The sequence below is a fragment of the Anolis carolinensis genome, chromosome 1 (genome assembly GCF_035594765.1).
Source record: "Anolis carolinensis isolate JA03-04 chromosome 1, rAnoCar3.1.pri, whole genome shotgun sequence".
NCBI classification, from domain to species: domain Eukaryota; kingdom Metazoa; phylum Chordata; class Lepidosauria; order Squamata; family Dactyloidae; genus Anolis; species Anolis carolinensis.
In genome coordinates, this window is record NC_085841.1 from 249,372,926 (window position 1) to 249,389,526 (window position 16,601).

General features: G+C 42.4%; 2 protein-coding genes across 4 annotated transcripts in view; one reads left to right on the top strand and one right to left on the bottom strand.

Annotated features, from left to right (window-relative positions):
• The window catches only part of hspbap1 (HSPB1 associated protein 1), an 87,754-nt gene extending 86,307 nt beyond the window's left edge, over positions 1–1,447 (bottom strand). For all 3 annotated transcript variants that reach the window (XM_062967406.1, XM_062967405.1, XM_003214904.4), the window contains exon 1: positions 1,291–1,447. In XM_062967406.1, the coding sequence (XP_062823476.1) occupies positions 1,291–1,330 (40 nt within the window). In that variant the 5' untranslated portion in view covers positions 1,331–1,447. The remainder of the gene's footprint in view (positions 1–1,290) is intronic.
• A 2,002-nt stretch (positions 1,448–3,449) lies between these two features.
• slc49a4 (solute carrier family 49 member 4) overlaps positions 3,450–16,601 on the top strand; it is a 99,572-nt gene continuing 86,420 nt past the window's right edge. Inside the window, exon 1 of the mRNA XM_003214920.4 lies at positions 3,450–3,860. Within this exon, the coding sequence (XP_003214968.2) occupies positions 3,506–3,860 (355 nt within the window). The 5' untranslated portion in view covers positions 3,450–3,505. The remainder of the gene's footprint in view (positions 3,861–16,601) is intronic.

Below are 16,601 nucleotides of genomic sequence, written 5' to 3' on the forward strand. Positions count from 1 at the left end.
ATACAGCCCGGAAAATTCAGAGCAACCCAGTGATTCTGTCCATGAAAGCCTTTCACAACACAGCTTCTGATTTTGTTTTCCTTTTGAAGAAATGCCCCCCGGTATGCAAATCATGTGACCCGCACAAAGCCCATCCACAGGCCTGGCACTCAATTCTTTTTCTTCAGCCAAAAATGTGGTTGTGTCCCCAAGATACACTTTTTAATTAAACTTTCCATTTTGTGGGAAAATACCAAGCTACTTCAGGAGGGTTTTCACCTTGAATCAATTAACCCCCTAATGCAGGGGTCCTCATCTTTTAAAGCAGAGGGCCAGTCTACAGTCCCACAGAGTGTTGGGGGACAAGACTATCGTTTGAAAAAAAAAAACGGACAAATTCCTATGCTCACTGCACATAGATACCGCTCTGGTGGGAAGGTAACGGCGCTCCATGCAGTCATGCCAGCCACATGACCTTGGAGGTGTCTGCGGACAACGGCGGCTCTTCGGCTTAGAAATGGAGATGAGCACCAACCCTCAGAGTCGGACACGACTGGATTTAATGTCAGGGGAAAACCTTTAACTTTACCTAATAAAAATAACAACTGTCTGAAAAGTCATCCCCAAAACTATATGGATAATTACCAGACTATAACCACAATACTGGCATGTATCTGTCATAAAAGTAATTCCCATCCACAAAACTATATGGATAACTACGGGCCCTTCCACACAGCCATATAAACCAGAATATCCATGCAAAAAAAAACCCCAAAATATCTGATTTGAACTGGATTATCTGAGTCCAGACTGCCATATATTCCAGTTCAAAGCAGATGTGGGATTTTATTCAGCTGTGTGGAAGGGCAGTCTGAGAAAGGTTTTAGTTTATGGAAGTGCAAAGTACTTTTGCATAGCAACTTGAGTAAACTTGGGGACAAAGTGGAAAATAGAAGGAAAGAGGTTGAGATTTTATTTTTTTAAAAAGCAGCAAAAAAAGAGTGAGTGATAAACAGAAGATCAGTTGGACTATCCCAGCGAAATTGGGACAACTGAAGAGTATTGCACAGGGACATGACGACATGCAAAGGACATGAATATGCAATGGAGATACTGCAACTGCCATGGTTCAATGCTGTGGGATCATGGGAGCTGTAGTTTGGTGAGGAACCAAAGAGATTGGCAGAGAAGGCTAAAGGTTCTGTAGAATGACAACTCCCATGATTCCATTGCACTGAGACATGGCAGTTAACGCGGTGATCCAAAGGATTCATTCTACAGTGCAGATGCAGCCCAGAAGGGGAGACCTACCAGGGTCGGGAGGAGGCAGGGAAGCATCTCCCGCAGCCATGTCTCTTCTCCTTTCCCGCCCAACCTTCTTCCCATTAAGAAAAGGAAACCACTCTTGCAGGCGCCGCCTCCTCCTCCTTAGCTGTCACCGCCCTCCAGCCCGCCCCTTCCACCTGCGTCACGCGAGGAGGCTCACGTGGCGTTGTTGTCATCCTTCTCTGCCCAGGAAGCGGCGCCTCCAAAGCCCTCCCTTTCTCTTGGCCGCTTCTAGAGTGTGCCTAGAAGGAATGCAGCTCCACATTACTTTAACTCCCATGGCTCAAGGCTACGGAATCCTTGGAGTTGTAGCTTTAGCCTTCTTTGCCAAACAAGGGTGGGGACTCACCAATTCAACAGCATTGAACCATGGCAGTGAAAGGGGGGTCAAGTTGCATTGATGCTACACAGTCAACCGCCCAGCAACACCCGAAGAGCTGATGCTGGGATGCATCTAGGCCTACCGACTGTTATTGTGGGAGATGAAGTCCAAAATATCTGGAGGGCCCAGGTTTGCCCATGCCTGATCTAGACTTTAACTGCCACGGCTCAATGCAATGGAATTCCAGGATTTGCAATTCCCTGAGGCTAAACATTGCCAAACTATTAACTCCCTGGGTCCCACAGAATTGAGTTAAAGTGCTGTTGAAACGCATTCTACAGTGCAGACACACCTTTCATTCCCTCACCTGGCAACCCCCCCCCCCTCGAAGAGCGGGCGCTGCTTGAAAGAATTGCCATGCCAATAGCAATACATCAATGATTGGTTGATGGGAGCTGCAGTCAAAACACATCCCTTGAAAATTGGAGAGGGTGCATCTACACCAGGTATGGGCAAACTTGGGCCCTCCAGGTGTTTTGGACTTCAACTTCCACAAATTGTGGGAGTTGAGGTCCAAAGCACCTGGAGGGCCCAAGCTTGGCCATGCCAGATCTACACCATAGAATAAAATGAAGGTCTCTGGAGCTTCACTCTTCTCTCCTTCCTCTGAAGGCAGGCCAGTGTAAGAATGATAAAATGATGATCCCAGAGCTCCACTCTTCTCACTTCTTTCTCCAAAGGCAGGACAGTGTAAGAATGATAAAATGGTGGTCTCCAAAGCTCCACTCTTCTCTCTTCTTTCTCCAAAAGAGAGACAGTTTAAGAACGATAAAATGGTGGTCTCTGGAGCTCCACTCTTCTCTCCTCCCTCCTTATTCTTTCTGCTAAGGCAGGACAATGTAGGAAAATGAAAGTCTATAAAATGAAGGCCTCCAGAGCTCCACTCTTCTCTCCTCCCTTCTTTCTCTGAGGGTGGGACAGTGCAGGTAAAGGTAAGTAAAGGTTTCCCCTGAAGTCTAGTTGTTTCTGACTTTTGGGGTTGGTGCTTATCTCCATTTCTAAGCTGAAGAGCCAGCATTGTCCGTAGACACCTCCAAGGTCATGTCGCCCGCATGACTGCACGGAATGCTGTTACCTTCCCGCCAGAGCAGTACCTATTGATCTACCCACATTTGCATGTTTTCAAACTACTAGGTTGGTAGAAGCTGGGGCTAACAGCGGGAGCTTACCCAGCTCCCGGGATTTGAACCGCCAACCTTTCAGTCAGCAAGTTCAGCAGCTCAGTGGTTTAACCCCCTGCACCACCCGGTCCCTGGAACTCCACTCTTCTCACCTCCTCTCCGCCAGCCCCAGAACACCTTGTGAAAATACAGCTCCCAGGGTGTGGTGTCCTGGCATTTAAAAAGTGGTGTGAAGTTGAGTCCTGGGAGTTTTTATTTTGAGGAGACACCAGCACTCTGTGGCAGAGAGGGGATACAAAAAGACCCTGTTAAAACTACAACTCCCACAGTTGCATAGCCTAGAGCAGTGGTTCTCAACATGTGGGTCCCCAGATGTTTTGGCCTTCAATTCCCAGAAATCCTAACAGCTGGTAAACTGGCTGGGGTTCCTGGGAGTTGTAGGCCAAAACACCTAGGGACCCACAGGCTGAGAATCACTGGCCTTGAGCAGTGACAGTAGTGTCAGACCATGTTTCTTTTGACAGGTCTGCGAAGGCCTCCTCCCTCAGAGCCCTCCCTGCCTCCTTGGCTCAGCGTTTGGGGTTCTCTGAGGGGAAGCCTCTCTCGGGCCTGGCTCAGCCAATCCCGGCCCCCTTGGAGCGGCGCATGCGCGAGGCTGGCTTGTTTTGCCTGGAAGCCGGCCGGCGCCTCGAGGGCGATGGGCTCGGAGTGGAGCCACCCCGAGGAGCGCGAGCCCCTCTTGCAACCGCCGCCTCTGCCTCTGCCCCCGCCGGCCTTGTCGCCCGCGCGCCATGCGGCCCCGCTGCCCGCGCGCCGCCCGCTGCCTCTGCCGGGGCCTCCCAGCCGGGTCTACGGGCGGCGCTGGCTGGTGCTGCTGCTGTTCTCGCTGCTGGGCCTGGCGCAGGGCCTGGTGTGGAACACCTGGGGCCCCATCCAGAACTCGGCCCGACAGGCCTTCGCCTTCTCCAGCCTCGACATCGCCCTTCTCGTCTTCTGGGGGCCCATCGGCTTCGTGCCCTGCTTCCTCTTCATGGGCCTCATGGACAAGAAGGGTAAGCATGGGCCAAGAAAACAACAACAACAACAAGGCTAGGGATAAGGGCAGTCATGGGCCAACTTGGGCCCTCCCTCCAGGTGTTTTGGACTCCAACTCCCACCATTCCTAACTGTTAGGAATGGTGGGAGTTGGAGTCCAAAACACCTGGAGGGAGGGCCCAAGTTGGCCCATGCCTAGCTAAGAGACATCTTCCACATATCCTTTAAAAACCTTTTTAAAAGTTGGGTTATGACCATGTTCTCAAAGCTTTCTTCCCTGACGTTTCGCCCTCATCTATGGCAAGCATCCTCAGAGGTTGTGAGGTCTGTTGAAAACTAGGCAATAGAGGTTTATATATCTGTGGAAGGTCCAGGTTGGGAGAAAGAACTCATGTCTGTTGGAGACAAGTATGAATGTTGTGACGGGCCACCTTGATTAGCATTGAATAGTCTTTCAGTTTCAAGTCCTGGGTGCTTCCTGCCTGGGGGTTATCCTTTGTTGGGAGGTTATTAGCTGGCCTTGATTATTTTTTGTCTGCAATTCCCCTGTCTTCTGAATATTGCTCTTTATTTACTGTCCTGATTTTAAACTTTTTAAATACTAGTAGACAGATTTTGTTCATTTTCATGGTTTCCTCCTTTCTGTTGAAATTGTCCACACGCTTGTGGATTTCAATGGCTTCTCTGTGTAGTCGGACATGGTAGTTGTTGGAGCGGTATAGCATTTCTATGTTCTCACATAACCAGTATTTAAAAAGCTCTAAAATCAAGACAGTAAATAAAGAACAACAATCTGAAAACAGGGAAATTCCAGACATGAAACAATCAGGGTCAGCTAACACCTACCAACAAATGATTCCCCCAGACAAGAATCAGCCAGGCTTTGCAGCTTCAAGGCTATTCAGTGCTGATCAAGGTGATTAATTTTAGCATTCACACTTGCCTCCAAAAGGCAAGAGTTCCTTCTCCCATCCTGGACCTTCCACAGATATATTAATCTCACCTGCCTAGTTTCCAATATACCTCTGCATGCCATAGATGTGGGCGAAACGTCAGGAGAGAATGCTTCTGGAATATGGCCATACAGCCCAGAAAACTCACCAGTGATTCCGGCCATGAAAGCCTTCAACACTTTTAAAAAGTTCCTTCAACATGGATATTCCCTCCATCCCACGGTAAAGAAAGGCACCCCGCTTCCCTCCACCCCATATTCCCAGTTATTTGCCCTGGGATAGATGTCTAGGAAACTTTAAATTGAGATTTAAAAGAGATATGTATAAGAAATGAAGGAAGGAAGGGAGCCAAACAAATAGTCAGCATCTGTAAGGAGAAAAGATTTTTGAAAAGTTCTAAAAGATACTATGAGGCACAGCCCTTCCTTTCAATGGGTGCTTCTGCACTCAAATTTAATCTAGTTACGTACATCTCATATAGACGCTGTACATGGGGTTGCCTTTGAAGACTTTTTGGAAGCTTCAGCTAGTCCAACAGATTGCTGTCAGGAGCGGTGTACAGGGAGCACACACTGGCTGCCAGCTTGCTACCGAGCACAATTCAAAGTGCTGGCTTTGGCCTATATATAAAGTACTGAATGACTCGGGACCAGCTTACCTGTCCGAACACATCTCCCTCGATGAACCATCACGGAGAATCTTCTGGGGAGGCCCTGCTCTCGGTCCCACCACCTTTGCAGGTGCAACTGGTGGGGACAAGAGACAGGGCCTTCTCAGTGATGACCCCTCGGCTATGGAACTCCCTCCCTAGTGGGATTAAATTGGCCCCTTCCATCCTGTCATTTTGCAAACAAGTGAAAACTTTGTTGTGGGAGCAAGCGCTTGACCCATCATAATTATCTGTGCAATACAGTTGGAATTGGCTTTGGATTGATGAATATGCTTATCTGGTTTTGGATCTATGCACAATAGTCCTCTAATGTTTACAAATGTTGTTTTAATGTTGTTTTCAATTGTTGTTTAATTGTTGTTGTTTGGGCATGGAATAATGCCACTCATATAAGCCGGCCTGAATCCCCTTCGGGGTGAGAAGGGCGGAATATAAATTTCATAAATAAATAAATAATACAGTTTGGCACCACTTGAACTGCCCTGGCTCAAGGCTATGGATTCATGAGATTTTTAGTTTGGTGAAGGAGAGAGGAAGCTTGGGAAAGGCCTGACGTTTAGCAGGGTGCATCCACACTATAATAATAATAACTTTATTTATACCCCGCCACTATCTCCCATAGGGACTCAAGGCGGCTTACAAAATAGCACACAATGATGCCATAAATAAAATACATAATACATAAAATAAAACACATCAACATGAAAACATTATATAAACCAGGTATATAAATTGGATAAAACAACCTATTAAAATAGAATCAGTTAAAAGATCCATGTAATCAATATAGCAGCCCAGCTGAATGCACAAAATGTAGATATAAAGAGCTAAGTGATTGGCAATCACTTCTGGTTACTGTCTAAATGTTATCAAAAGCATGTTGGAAAAACCAGGTTTTTAACTCTTTACTAAAGTGTTGTAGTGTAGGGGCATGTCTGTATTATCTAATACAGTTTGGCACCACTTCAATTATCACAGCTCAATGGTATGGAATCGTTTTGGAAAAATCTTGGCCTTCTATGCTAAAGTGTACAGGTGCTTCCCCAAACTACATCTCTGTCAGTTTTTTTGAATCATGTCAGGAGCTAACATACTCCAAGTCGCTTCTGGTGTGAGAGAATCGGCCGTCTACAGAGATATTGCCCAGGGGATGGCCTGGGAGGGTTTTCTCATGTCTTCGTATGGGACCTCCTGCAGATTTGAACCACAGACCTTCAGGTCAGCAGTTCAGCTGGTGCAAGGATTTAACCCATTACGCCACCGCGGCCCCTATCTCTCTCAGCTAAAGTGGTGTAAAATGGCATTAATTCTACAGCAGGCATGAGCAAAATTTGGCCTTCCAAGTGTTTTGAACTTCAACTTCCACAATTCTGTTCTACAGTATAGATAGAGCCTTACAAAAGGCTAGTGAGGAAGGGAAGAGGCTCACTCAGAGTTCATCTGCTCTGTAGAGTTAATGCTGTTTGACACCACTTTCACCATGCTCCTTATTTTACTGGCAACTTGACTGCCTCTGCTTGTGTTATTTTCAAATGTGACAGGTGGAGGACTTGTATTTGTTTTTTTTATATAGAAATGATATACCAGTATGGTGTAGTAGTTTGAGGATCAAAGATACAGAATGGGGGACAATGCCTGGATCGACAGCAGTATGTGTGAAAAAGACCTTGGAGTCCTCGTGGACAACAAGTTAAACATGAGCCTACAATGCGATGCGGCGGCAAAAAAAGCAAATGGGATTTTGGCTTGCATAAATAGGGGTACAGCGTCTAGATCCAGGGAAGTCATGCTACCCCTCTATTCTGCCTTGGTCAGACCACACCTGGAATACTGTGTCCAATTCTGGGCACCACAGTTGAAAGGAGATGTTGACAAGTCGAAAAGCGTCCAGAGGAGGGCAACTAAAATGATCAAAGGTCTGGAGAACAAGCCCTACGAGGAGTGGCTTAAAGAACTGTGTATGTTTAGCCTGCAGAAGAGAAGGTTGAGAGGAGACATGATAGCCATGTACAAATATGTGAGGGGAAATCATAGGGAGGAGGGAGCAAGCTTGTTTGCTGCTGCCCTGCAGACTAGGACACGGAACAATGGCTTCAAACTACAGGAAAGGAGATTCCACCTGAATATCAGGAAGAACTTCCTCACTGTGAGAGCTGTTCGGCAGTGGAACTCTCTGCCCCAGACAGTGGTGGAGGCTCCTTCTTTGGAGGCTTTTAAGCAGAGGCTGGATGGCCACCTGTCGGGGGTGCTTTGAATGAGATTTTCCTGCAGGGGGTTAGACTGGATGGCCTGCAGGGTCTCTTTCGGCTCTACGATTCTATGATTCTATGATCAGACTATGACTTTGGAGACCAAGTTTCAAATCCATATGCAGCCATGAAATCTACTGATTGAGCCTTAGCAAATCACACTCTTGTTAACCTCAGAGGAAGGCAAAAGCAAATCTTTTCTGAAGAAATCTTGCCAAGAAAAAAATTAAGATAAGATTATCTTAAGGTTGCCATAGGTCAGAAGCAACTTTGAAGACACTTGAAGTCATAAACATAATTCTGTGTGGTTCACCGGGAAAGTATTTTTGAGCTGCCTCAGCATGTTATAAACATTACAGTCACTGAATAAATAAGCGTGATAAACTCATCAAAATATAGAATATACCTACTTCCACATTCAACATATTTAGAATATAGTGTTTTAGTGTATAAAATACAGACTTTTGATTCTGGATTTAGAGAGGGGTTTCTTTTTTGACTTTATGTGACTTTAAGTCAACTCTGACCCATGGTAATCCAAATCTAAGGTTTTTTTTGGGGGGGGGCAGTATTTTTATTCAGAGGAAACTTCCCATTGCCTCTCTAAAGCCCCTTCTACACTGCCATGTAAAATCCAGATTATCTGATTATCTGGATTATATGGCAGTGTAGACCCATACAATCCAATTCAAAGCCGATCATGTGGATTATATGGCAGTGTAGAAGAGGCCTAAGGAAGAGTTTGAGGTCCCTTCTACATGGCTGTATAAAATCCAGATTATCTGCTTTGAACTCAATTATCTAGCAGTGTAGACTCAGATAATACAGTTCTGGATTTTATGGCAGTATAGATGGGTCCCGATTTGACCATGGTTGCTAATGGGTTTTCATGGCTGAAAAACTATCTCCAGATCAGTCCAACACACAAACCACTGCACTATGCTGGGATATATTTCAAGAAATAGTATACAGTAGAGACCCTTTGCATGTGGAGTTTGGTTCCAGGACACCCATAGATATTAAAATCCATGGACATTCAAGTCCCATTACATACAATGGTGTAGCAAAATAGTGTCCCTTACATCAGTCATACTTTTCCAACTGTACTTAAACGTCCCTTAATAAGATTAGCTGCACCACCACTAATGCATGCTCCTTGCACTTAAATCTCTAAGAAATATGCACTTAAGGAGCATTCATCCCTTCTCGGGCAGGAATTCCTGATGTCCTTTGCAGCTGTCTCCACCATGTGCCCAAATAGGCAACCAAGAGTGTCAGTGGGTGAAAACTGGGGCTCCTCTATTTGCAAGCAGGGTGTAGTGGCACTTGGGATTTGAAGCAATAGACACATCCTTGTTGTCATTATCTTTAGAGGGGGAGGACAGTTGAAGTGGCAGGAGGAAATACACTCTACTTTTCCAGTCAGCCTAAAGGGAATGTTGAAGGAGTAAAGAAGGAAAGTGATTTGCTGACTTCCTCTTACTGCCTTTCACCCATCTGCGGAGCAACCACCTCATCTCGGGTATCCACCACATCTGGAAGCCAATACTGGATTGGATCCATCCTATCAAACAGAGAACATGAGCCAACAAGCTGTTGGGAGTGGCTGAAACTTTGAAGTGTTTTTCACCTGTCCAGTTGGGTTGTAAATTTAGACTGCCCTTGCCCACCTAGCCAAAAATTGCAGTTATTAACCCTTTCATTTCTGAGGGTGCATCTACATTGTAGAGGTAATGCAGCATGACACCACTTTAACTGCCATGACTCAATTCTATGGTATTTTGGGAGAAGTAGTTTTGCATGGTCTTTACCTTCTCTGCCAAAGAGTGCTGGTGCCTTGGTTACTCACCAAATGACAGCTCCCAGGATTTCACAACATTGAGCCCTGGCAGTTAAAGTGGTGTCAAATTGCATCAATTCTATAGTGCAAATTTACTGTGGGAGAATTTCCCCCCTTCCCCACTAGCCTTTTCTAAGGGAGACTCTGCGTTTTCTGACCATCATGTCTGGAAAGGTGATAATACAGATGCCAGTTGTTCTGCTCAGAACTAGGGAGGAAGGCCTGAAGATCACTGTATAACCAGGATAATCTTCCAGCCTTTGTGGCATTAGGTATGAAATGAAAACTAGGTGACTAAAATTTTCAGCCTGCACTATGGAAGGTAGAGTCAGCAACAAGTAGGGGTAATACTGAGGAGGAGGCTCTATCCAAAGTGCTCATCCCCAGTGCCAGACAGGGGTTGATACCTTTCTGGGGTTCTGGGTCTCCATCAGTTGCCCAAAAGTCTTTGATCTGACTTTCAGTATGAAATCGAATATTGTAATTCTTGAAAAAACAAGAATGTGCATAAATGTGTATAAACAAACCCTTCATAGTCTGTTCATTTTGATTGCAACACATGTTTCCCAACAACATAGACATAGGTTGCTTCAGAATTCTTCGTGCTGAACAAAAATAAGTTGTTTGTTGTCAAAGGCTTTTGTGACCGGAATCACTGGGTTGCTATGAGTTTTTCTTGTACTTTCGGGTGTGAGACTACTTTCATATGTTCTTGGCAAGAACGTAATTAAAGCCTCTGTGTCTTCAAACCTGATATACAGGGTGTTTGAAAAAGAACCCCCTATTCACCATTTAATTTAAATGGTGAATAGGGAGTTCTTTTTCAAACACCCTGTATATACACTCCACTTGCTTTACTGCCAACAGAACCTCTGAAGATGCCAGCTGCAGATGCAGGCGAAACATCAGGAGAAAATGCGGCTGAAACATGGCCATACAGCCCAAAAAAACTCACAGAAACCCGTTATTATTATATTTGCCATCAAGTCAATTTTAATTTATGGAGATCCAATGAATGAGAGATCTCCAAGGTATTTCGTCATCTGGCCTGTTCAGTTCTTGTAGACTCGGGCCGTGGCTTCCTTTGTTGAATCCATTTACCTGCACTTTTTAAAATTGCTTGTCACTTTACCAAACATTGTTGTCTTTTCCATTTAGTCATGTCATCTCATAATATGTCTAAAGTACAATAGTCTTATTTTAGTAGTCTTTGCTTCTAGTCAGAGTTCAGGCCCAATTTGCTATAAGACGCATTCATTTCTCTTTGAGCAATCTATGTGTAGATTTCTTTTTCAGTATTATGTTTCAGGTTTTATTTCTGTCATTTTTCCTTCCTTGTCCCAACCAAGCATAGAAATAAAATACTAGAACTCTATTTTTTCATACAAAGATTATTATAATACAGTAATATGAAAACTAGATTTAGTGTATCATCTAAACAAATATTTTCTCTGTAGATGGTGCTTTTCAAGGGAAATTGAAATTCAGCTAGGATGTTTTTGTTTACTCAATTCTGCTGCTCGGGTAAACACATATTGCACTTTCAGTGTTAAGTATCTTATATACATAAAGTAGTAATGTTACCAATCCATTTCAGTTTCAGATTGCACTGCAAAAATGTATGAAAGGAAAAAATGGGTTTGCTGGGTTTTGTAGGGAGAGTTTGGGAGGATTTGACATGGAAAGGATTCATGATTCCAGAAAGACTCCTTTAAGTTTGTGACATTTAATGACCAAGTTTATTTTATTAGGGAGAAAAGAGAGATCTCTTTGAAAGTCAGTATTCTTTGATAGTACCCAAATATGGATCAAGAGATAAGATTGAAATGCATGTCTTTATCCATTTTGGCTGGCGAATTTGAAATCCAGCAACATTTGAACACCCAAGTTTTAATTCATTCTTGATACAAGACCTTTCCAGAAATATTCCAAAAAGGGGAGAAACTAGTCAGAGAATTGGGTAGATGTTTTCTTTTCCCTCAGATATGGATAATTCAATTAAGGTGAAACACAAAAGAAGCTCATCTTAAGATCCGTAAACTTGCAGTATTGGGGAGTTCTGGCTGTCCAGAAATGGGATATAGTGGAAGCAATGGACTGACGTAGTGTAAATACAATAAAACATCATAACTTATTTTCAGAAGAAACCAGACTGGTATTTCTTGTGTTCCGAGAGGGTCCGACTACTTGGCAAAGTGGGGTAGCCACTGTTACAATCAAGTGCCTTTGTTGCCAAGCTTCTTATTTTCCCTATGTAGTAGAAATTCAGAGTTGGAACATGTTGTTTTGTAGATGAGAACTGAAACTATTTCAAGTAGTTCAGAGACATAGATCAGTACGGTACTCGCCAGACCACTTCACCCACATGGATGATTCTGTGTTTATAATTTTTATTGGCTAACTGAATCTTTGGTTTCCATATCAACTAGATAGGAATTCTTAACTAGAGCTCCTATTGTTGTGTTTCCTTTTCCTGGAAGATGCAAGCAAGTTCCTTTGCCTTCTTTGTGTTTCTCCACTATTTTGAAGGAAAAAATGTCCAAAGAAATTATAAAGGAACTCTGTGGAATTCTCAAAACCAAAATTGTCCACATGAATGAGTGAGATAGTGTCACATTTGTTTTCTAATAGTTCAATGTACACAATCTTTGTTTCAAGCTTTAAATTATTTTAAAATATTGTCTACAGTTACTTTCAAGCTATATGTATAAGATACATAGAAAACATAAGTGAATTTTGTGTTTAGACTTTGGTCTGATCGTCAAGGTATCTCATTAAGCACATATGTGCAAATACAAGTATTCCAAAATCTGGAAAAAATCCAAAATATTTTTGGTTGCAAGCATTTTGGATAAGGGATAACCAATATAGTTATACAGTGTTCCCTCGCTACTTTGTGGTTCACTTTTTGCTCCCTCGCTGTTTTGTGGGTTTTTAATAAACACTAAAATAATAGTTATAAATCATAAAATAATATTACAAATCCCTTATAAATCCCTCTTTCTACTTCCTTCCTAAGGAGAAGCCTAAGGAAGGAAGAGAAAAGGAGGCTGAAGCAGCTTTGATTTCGCCTCACAAGGCAGCGGCAGTGGCAGGAGGGTACATATGCGTGCTTGAAAGGCGAGGAGGGGACAGAGACGGTACTTGTAAACAACATAAATATAGTGTCCCTACTTCGTGGATTTTCACTTTTCGCAGGTGGTCCTGGAACATAACCCCCGCGATAAGTGAGGGAACATTGTAATGTCTTGCCTGACCTTTGATGGATGGTGCTTTTGACATATTAGTAGTTTCAGGACTAGTCAGTCCTGTATAGGTAGGCACATGTAACTGTATCTGTGAAAGAAACTTGTATTAAAAATAGACTTCCTGGAACTAGTTCAGCTTTCTGTTTTCAAATAAAAGCCAGTCATGTAATGTGGGGGTGCTTGGTTGGTGTGGATGAATGAGACAATAGCTGTGTTCTGTTGTTACTCTTATTGAATTGTAATAACCTCACATAACATGGCATTTGTTAGCTTTTTCTGGATATATCAGCCATTATTTTTTGAAAGCTTTCAAAGCTAGCTATTATCACAGCATGTTACCCAATGTGTTAGGTAAAATACCTCCTTCAGGTGATTCCATAATTTTCTCATGATTTTTTAAGGCAATGTATACCAGAGGTGATGTTGCCAGTTTCTTCCTCTGAAATATACAGCATCTGGTATTTTTGACTGTGTCCCAACCAAGTACAATGCACGATTGGCCCTACCATGTTTCCAAGATCAGTTAGAATCTTTAGGGTATTTAGGTCTCAATGCAATAAATACATTGATCAAATATGTGTGGCCACTGTACATGCGTAGATACACGACTTGCCAAACCTATATTGGTAAACAAATAGAAACACATTACTTTATGTCTATGTTAACCATTTAGTAGGGTTTGCCATAAGTTTACAAGCCACTTAGACGGCATTAAAACACAAAAGGGGACTAGATAAGCAGGATTTTAGATAAGCAGGAAGATTTTGCGACTTAGAACATAGAATTACTTGAGAGATTAACTAGAAAAGTAACCTAGAACCTGACCACAAAATGTAAACATTATAGTTTCTGTCAATATTTGTTGTTTTTATTATTAAGTTAGCTTCTACCTATGAATGAAAGGAGCTCCAGTCAACAACAACCTTGCATAGAACTTACAAATTTAGGGGGCATTTTCTTTTATTGAAGTCATAAATGCATAATGTATTCTTCCTTTCTAAAAGTCAATAAGGTTGTGCACATTAAAACCCTATTGCAGTCAAGTCCTAGAAGCCTGTTGGACTGCAAAGTTTTCACCTGCTACTGAAAAGACACTAAAGAGGGAATCACCATAGTTTCCCTAGTTAAAGAATTCCAAGATCTGGGAGTAGGAGGTAAAACATCTGTGTCTAATCACCTATGATCTTGCTGCCTATATTAGTGGGTTTTGGAGAGAGGGGACAGGTAATGGGGCACCGTAAAGGTGCCCCATTACCTATCCCCAAGATTGTATAATCTTGGATGCTAAACAAAATTTGTAATGGTTTGTACTTGGATGGGAGACCACTAGAGAACACCAGGTGCTCTAGGCCAGTGTTTCTCAAACTCGGCACCTCCAGATGTTTTGGACTTCCACAACTAACAGCTGGTAAACTGACTAGGATTTCTGGGGGCTGAAGTCCAAAACACCTGGGGGAGCAAAGTTTGACAAACACTATTCTAGGCAATATTTCAGAAGACAAAACTGGAGTATTATTTTCCTAAGAAAACCACAAATGGTCAAATAACTTGAAGGCACACACAAACACACAAACGTGTTGACTTAAATGGCAAATGTTCATGTGTTGTAAAAGTAATTTGTAGAGGTTTACTTAGTTTTTTGCAAGGGTAATTTCAACTTCCTCAAAACTCTTAAAGAATAGCCAGAATAGGAACTCTGTTCCTTTTCCTGCTTCTGCAGTTATTGAGGTTCAACTTGATTCAGCATGTGGGGGAGAGACTGCTTTTCACTGTGTGGGAGACTGGTCTGTGGGAAATGTGCTGTTAGAGAATCTTTTATTTATGGATAAAGCTTGGTAGTGTACTCCAAATCTTATATTGTTACTAGTTGTTTTGTTCTAAATGTGTGGTAAGAAGTTAAAGAGATTAGGAGCTGCAAATAGAAATGCGTTCAAAATTATTCCACCAGCATTTTTGCAATGAAAATCAGACCCCATTAATTGTTACTAAGTTTGTATTTGCTGTTTCTGTGGTTATTGGATTCTTAAAAATGATGGCCTGAGAGTGCTGAGAATCGAAAACTTCCTTTAAGAGTGAGAAAACAAAGCTGGTTTTGGACATGAACATTATATCCATCTTGGCATATTTGTGTCCACGTTGTTAAAATTTTGTATAATGTGATTTTATTTTGTAATGGTATCTGCTTTTACATGAATTGTTGTTTTGTACACTGTTTTTAGGCATTGAATTTTTGCCTATTTATTGTAAGCCGCCTTGAGTCCCCCCCGGGGAGAAAGGCGGGGTAAAAATTATGTAAATAAATAAATAATAAATAAACTGCCATCAAGTCAATTTTGATCTATTGAAACCTATATCCATTGTGGAGCCCCTGATGGCGCAGTGGGTTAAACTGAACTGTTGAACTTGCTGACCGAAAGTTGGAGATTCGAATCCGGGGAGCAGGATGAGCGCTCACTGTTAGCCCCAGCTTCTGCCAACCCAGCAGTTCAAAAACATACAAATGTGAGTAGATCAATAGTTACCATTTCTGCGGGAAGATAACGGTGCTCCATGCAGTCATTTTGGCCACATGACCTTGGAGGTGTCTATAGACAACGCCGACTCTTCGGCTTAGAAATGGAGATGAGCACCAACCTCCAGAGTCGGACATGACTGGACTTAACGTCAGGAGAAACCTTTACCTACCTCTATCCATTGTACTAGTTTTAATAATCTAGTATCCTAAAGGCACCATAATCAGGCAACCTCAAATTGCGGTCCTCCAGCTTTGGCCCTCCAACTCCCAAAAGCCCTGGCCAGCTTGTTCAATGGTCAGGAACTCTGGGAGTTGGAGACCCAAGCAGCTGGAGAGCCACAGTTTGAGGATACCTGCACTGTAACCTAATATCCTAAAGCCACCAGAGCCTATTTGATCTTGGAAGCTAAGCCGAGTCAGCCTTGTTTAGTACTTGGATAGGAGGCTGCCAAGGAATACCAGGAGCTATAGGATTTATTCCAGAGGGAGGAACTGGCAAAATCACCTCTGAATATGTATTGCCTAAGAAAATCCTTTGAAATTTGTCGGGTCACAAGCCACAGGTAATATGAAGGCACAAACAAACATGCACACACACTGATTACTAACCAATACATTGAACATCACATTTCTTTTAAACTGTAAAGAGAAAAAAATGAGGTTTAGTTACACTTTTAAATGTTGACAGTGCATTACTAGCGTATTTTGTATTAACATGCTGATGCAAAACATTCAAATGCAAACATTTATAAACAGTGTACCTTTTCTGTTAATCAGTCTTATATCAGCATTCTTTAGAAGGCTTCCACTGATCATAGTGGAGACTTGAAGCATATAAAACATGCAATGAGGTTATTAAAAAAAATCATTCCAAGACTACAAATTAGTTCAAGTACTATAAATTCCTCTCATTATTAAAAAAAAGTTTTTCTTTGCATGGATGATGGAAGCAAAACTAAATAGTATGAATCTACAAACCAGAAGCATAAATTGACAACACTTATTATTTTCAGCATAATCTACATCTTTCTACATCTTTAAGTTTTAATATCCTGCTCCTCAGCTGTAGAGAAATTTACTTCCTTATTCAATCTGACATAGGAACATTTTCACTAATTTTTTAGGAGATTGATAATGCAATGGAGAAATCTGGGCAGTTCACCGAGAAGTACACTGAACTGAAAAAAGCAGTAAAGTGAATACACAATTTTTACTTTTAGTCAGATTTTCTCAAGTTACACCACCTCTTTGTAATTCTCAATTCTATACTTGAACATGTTCCC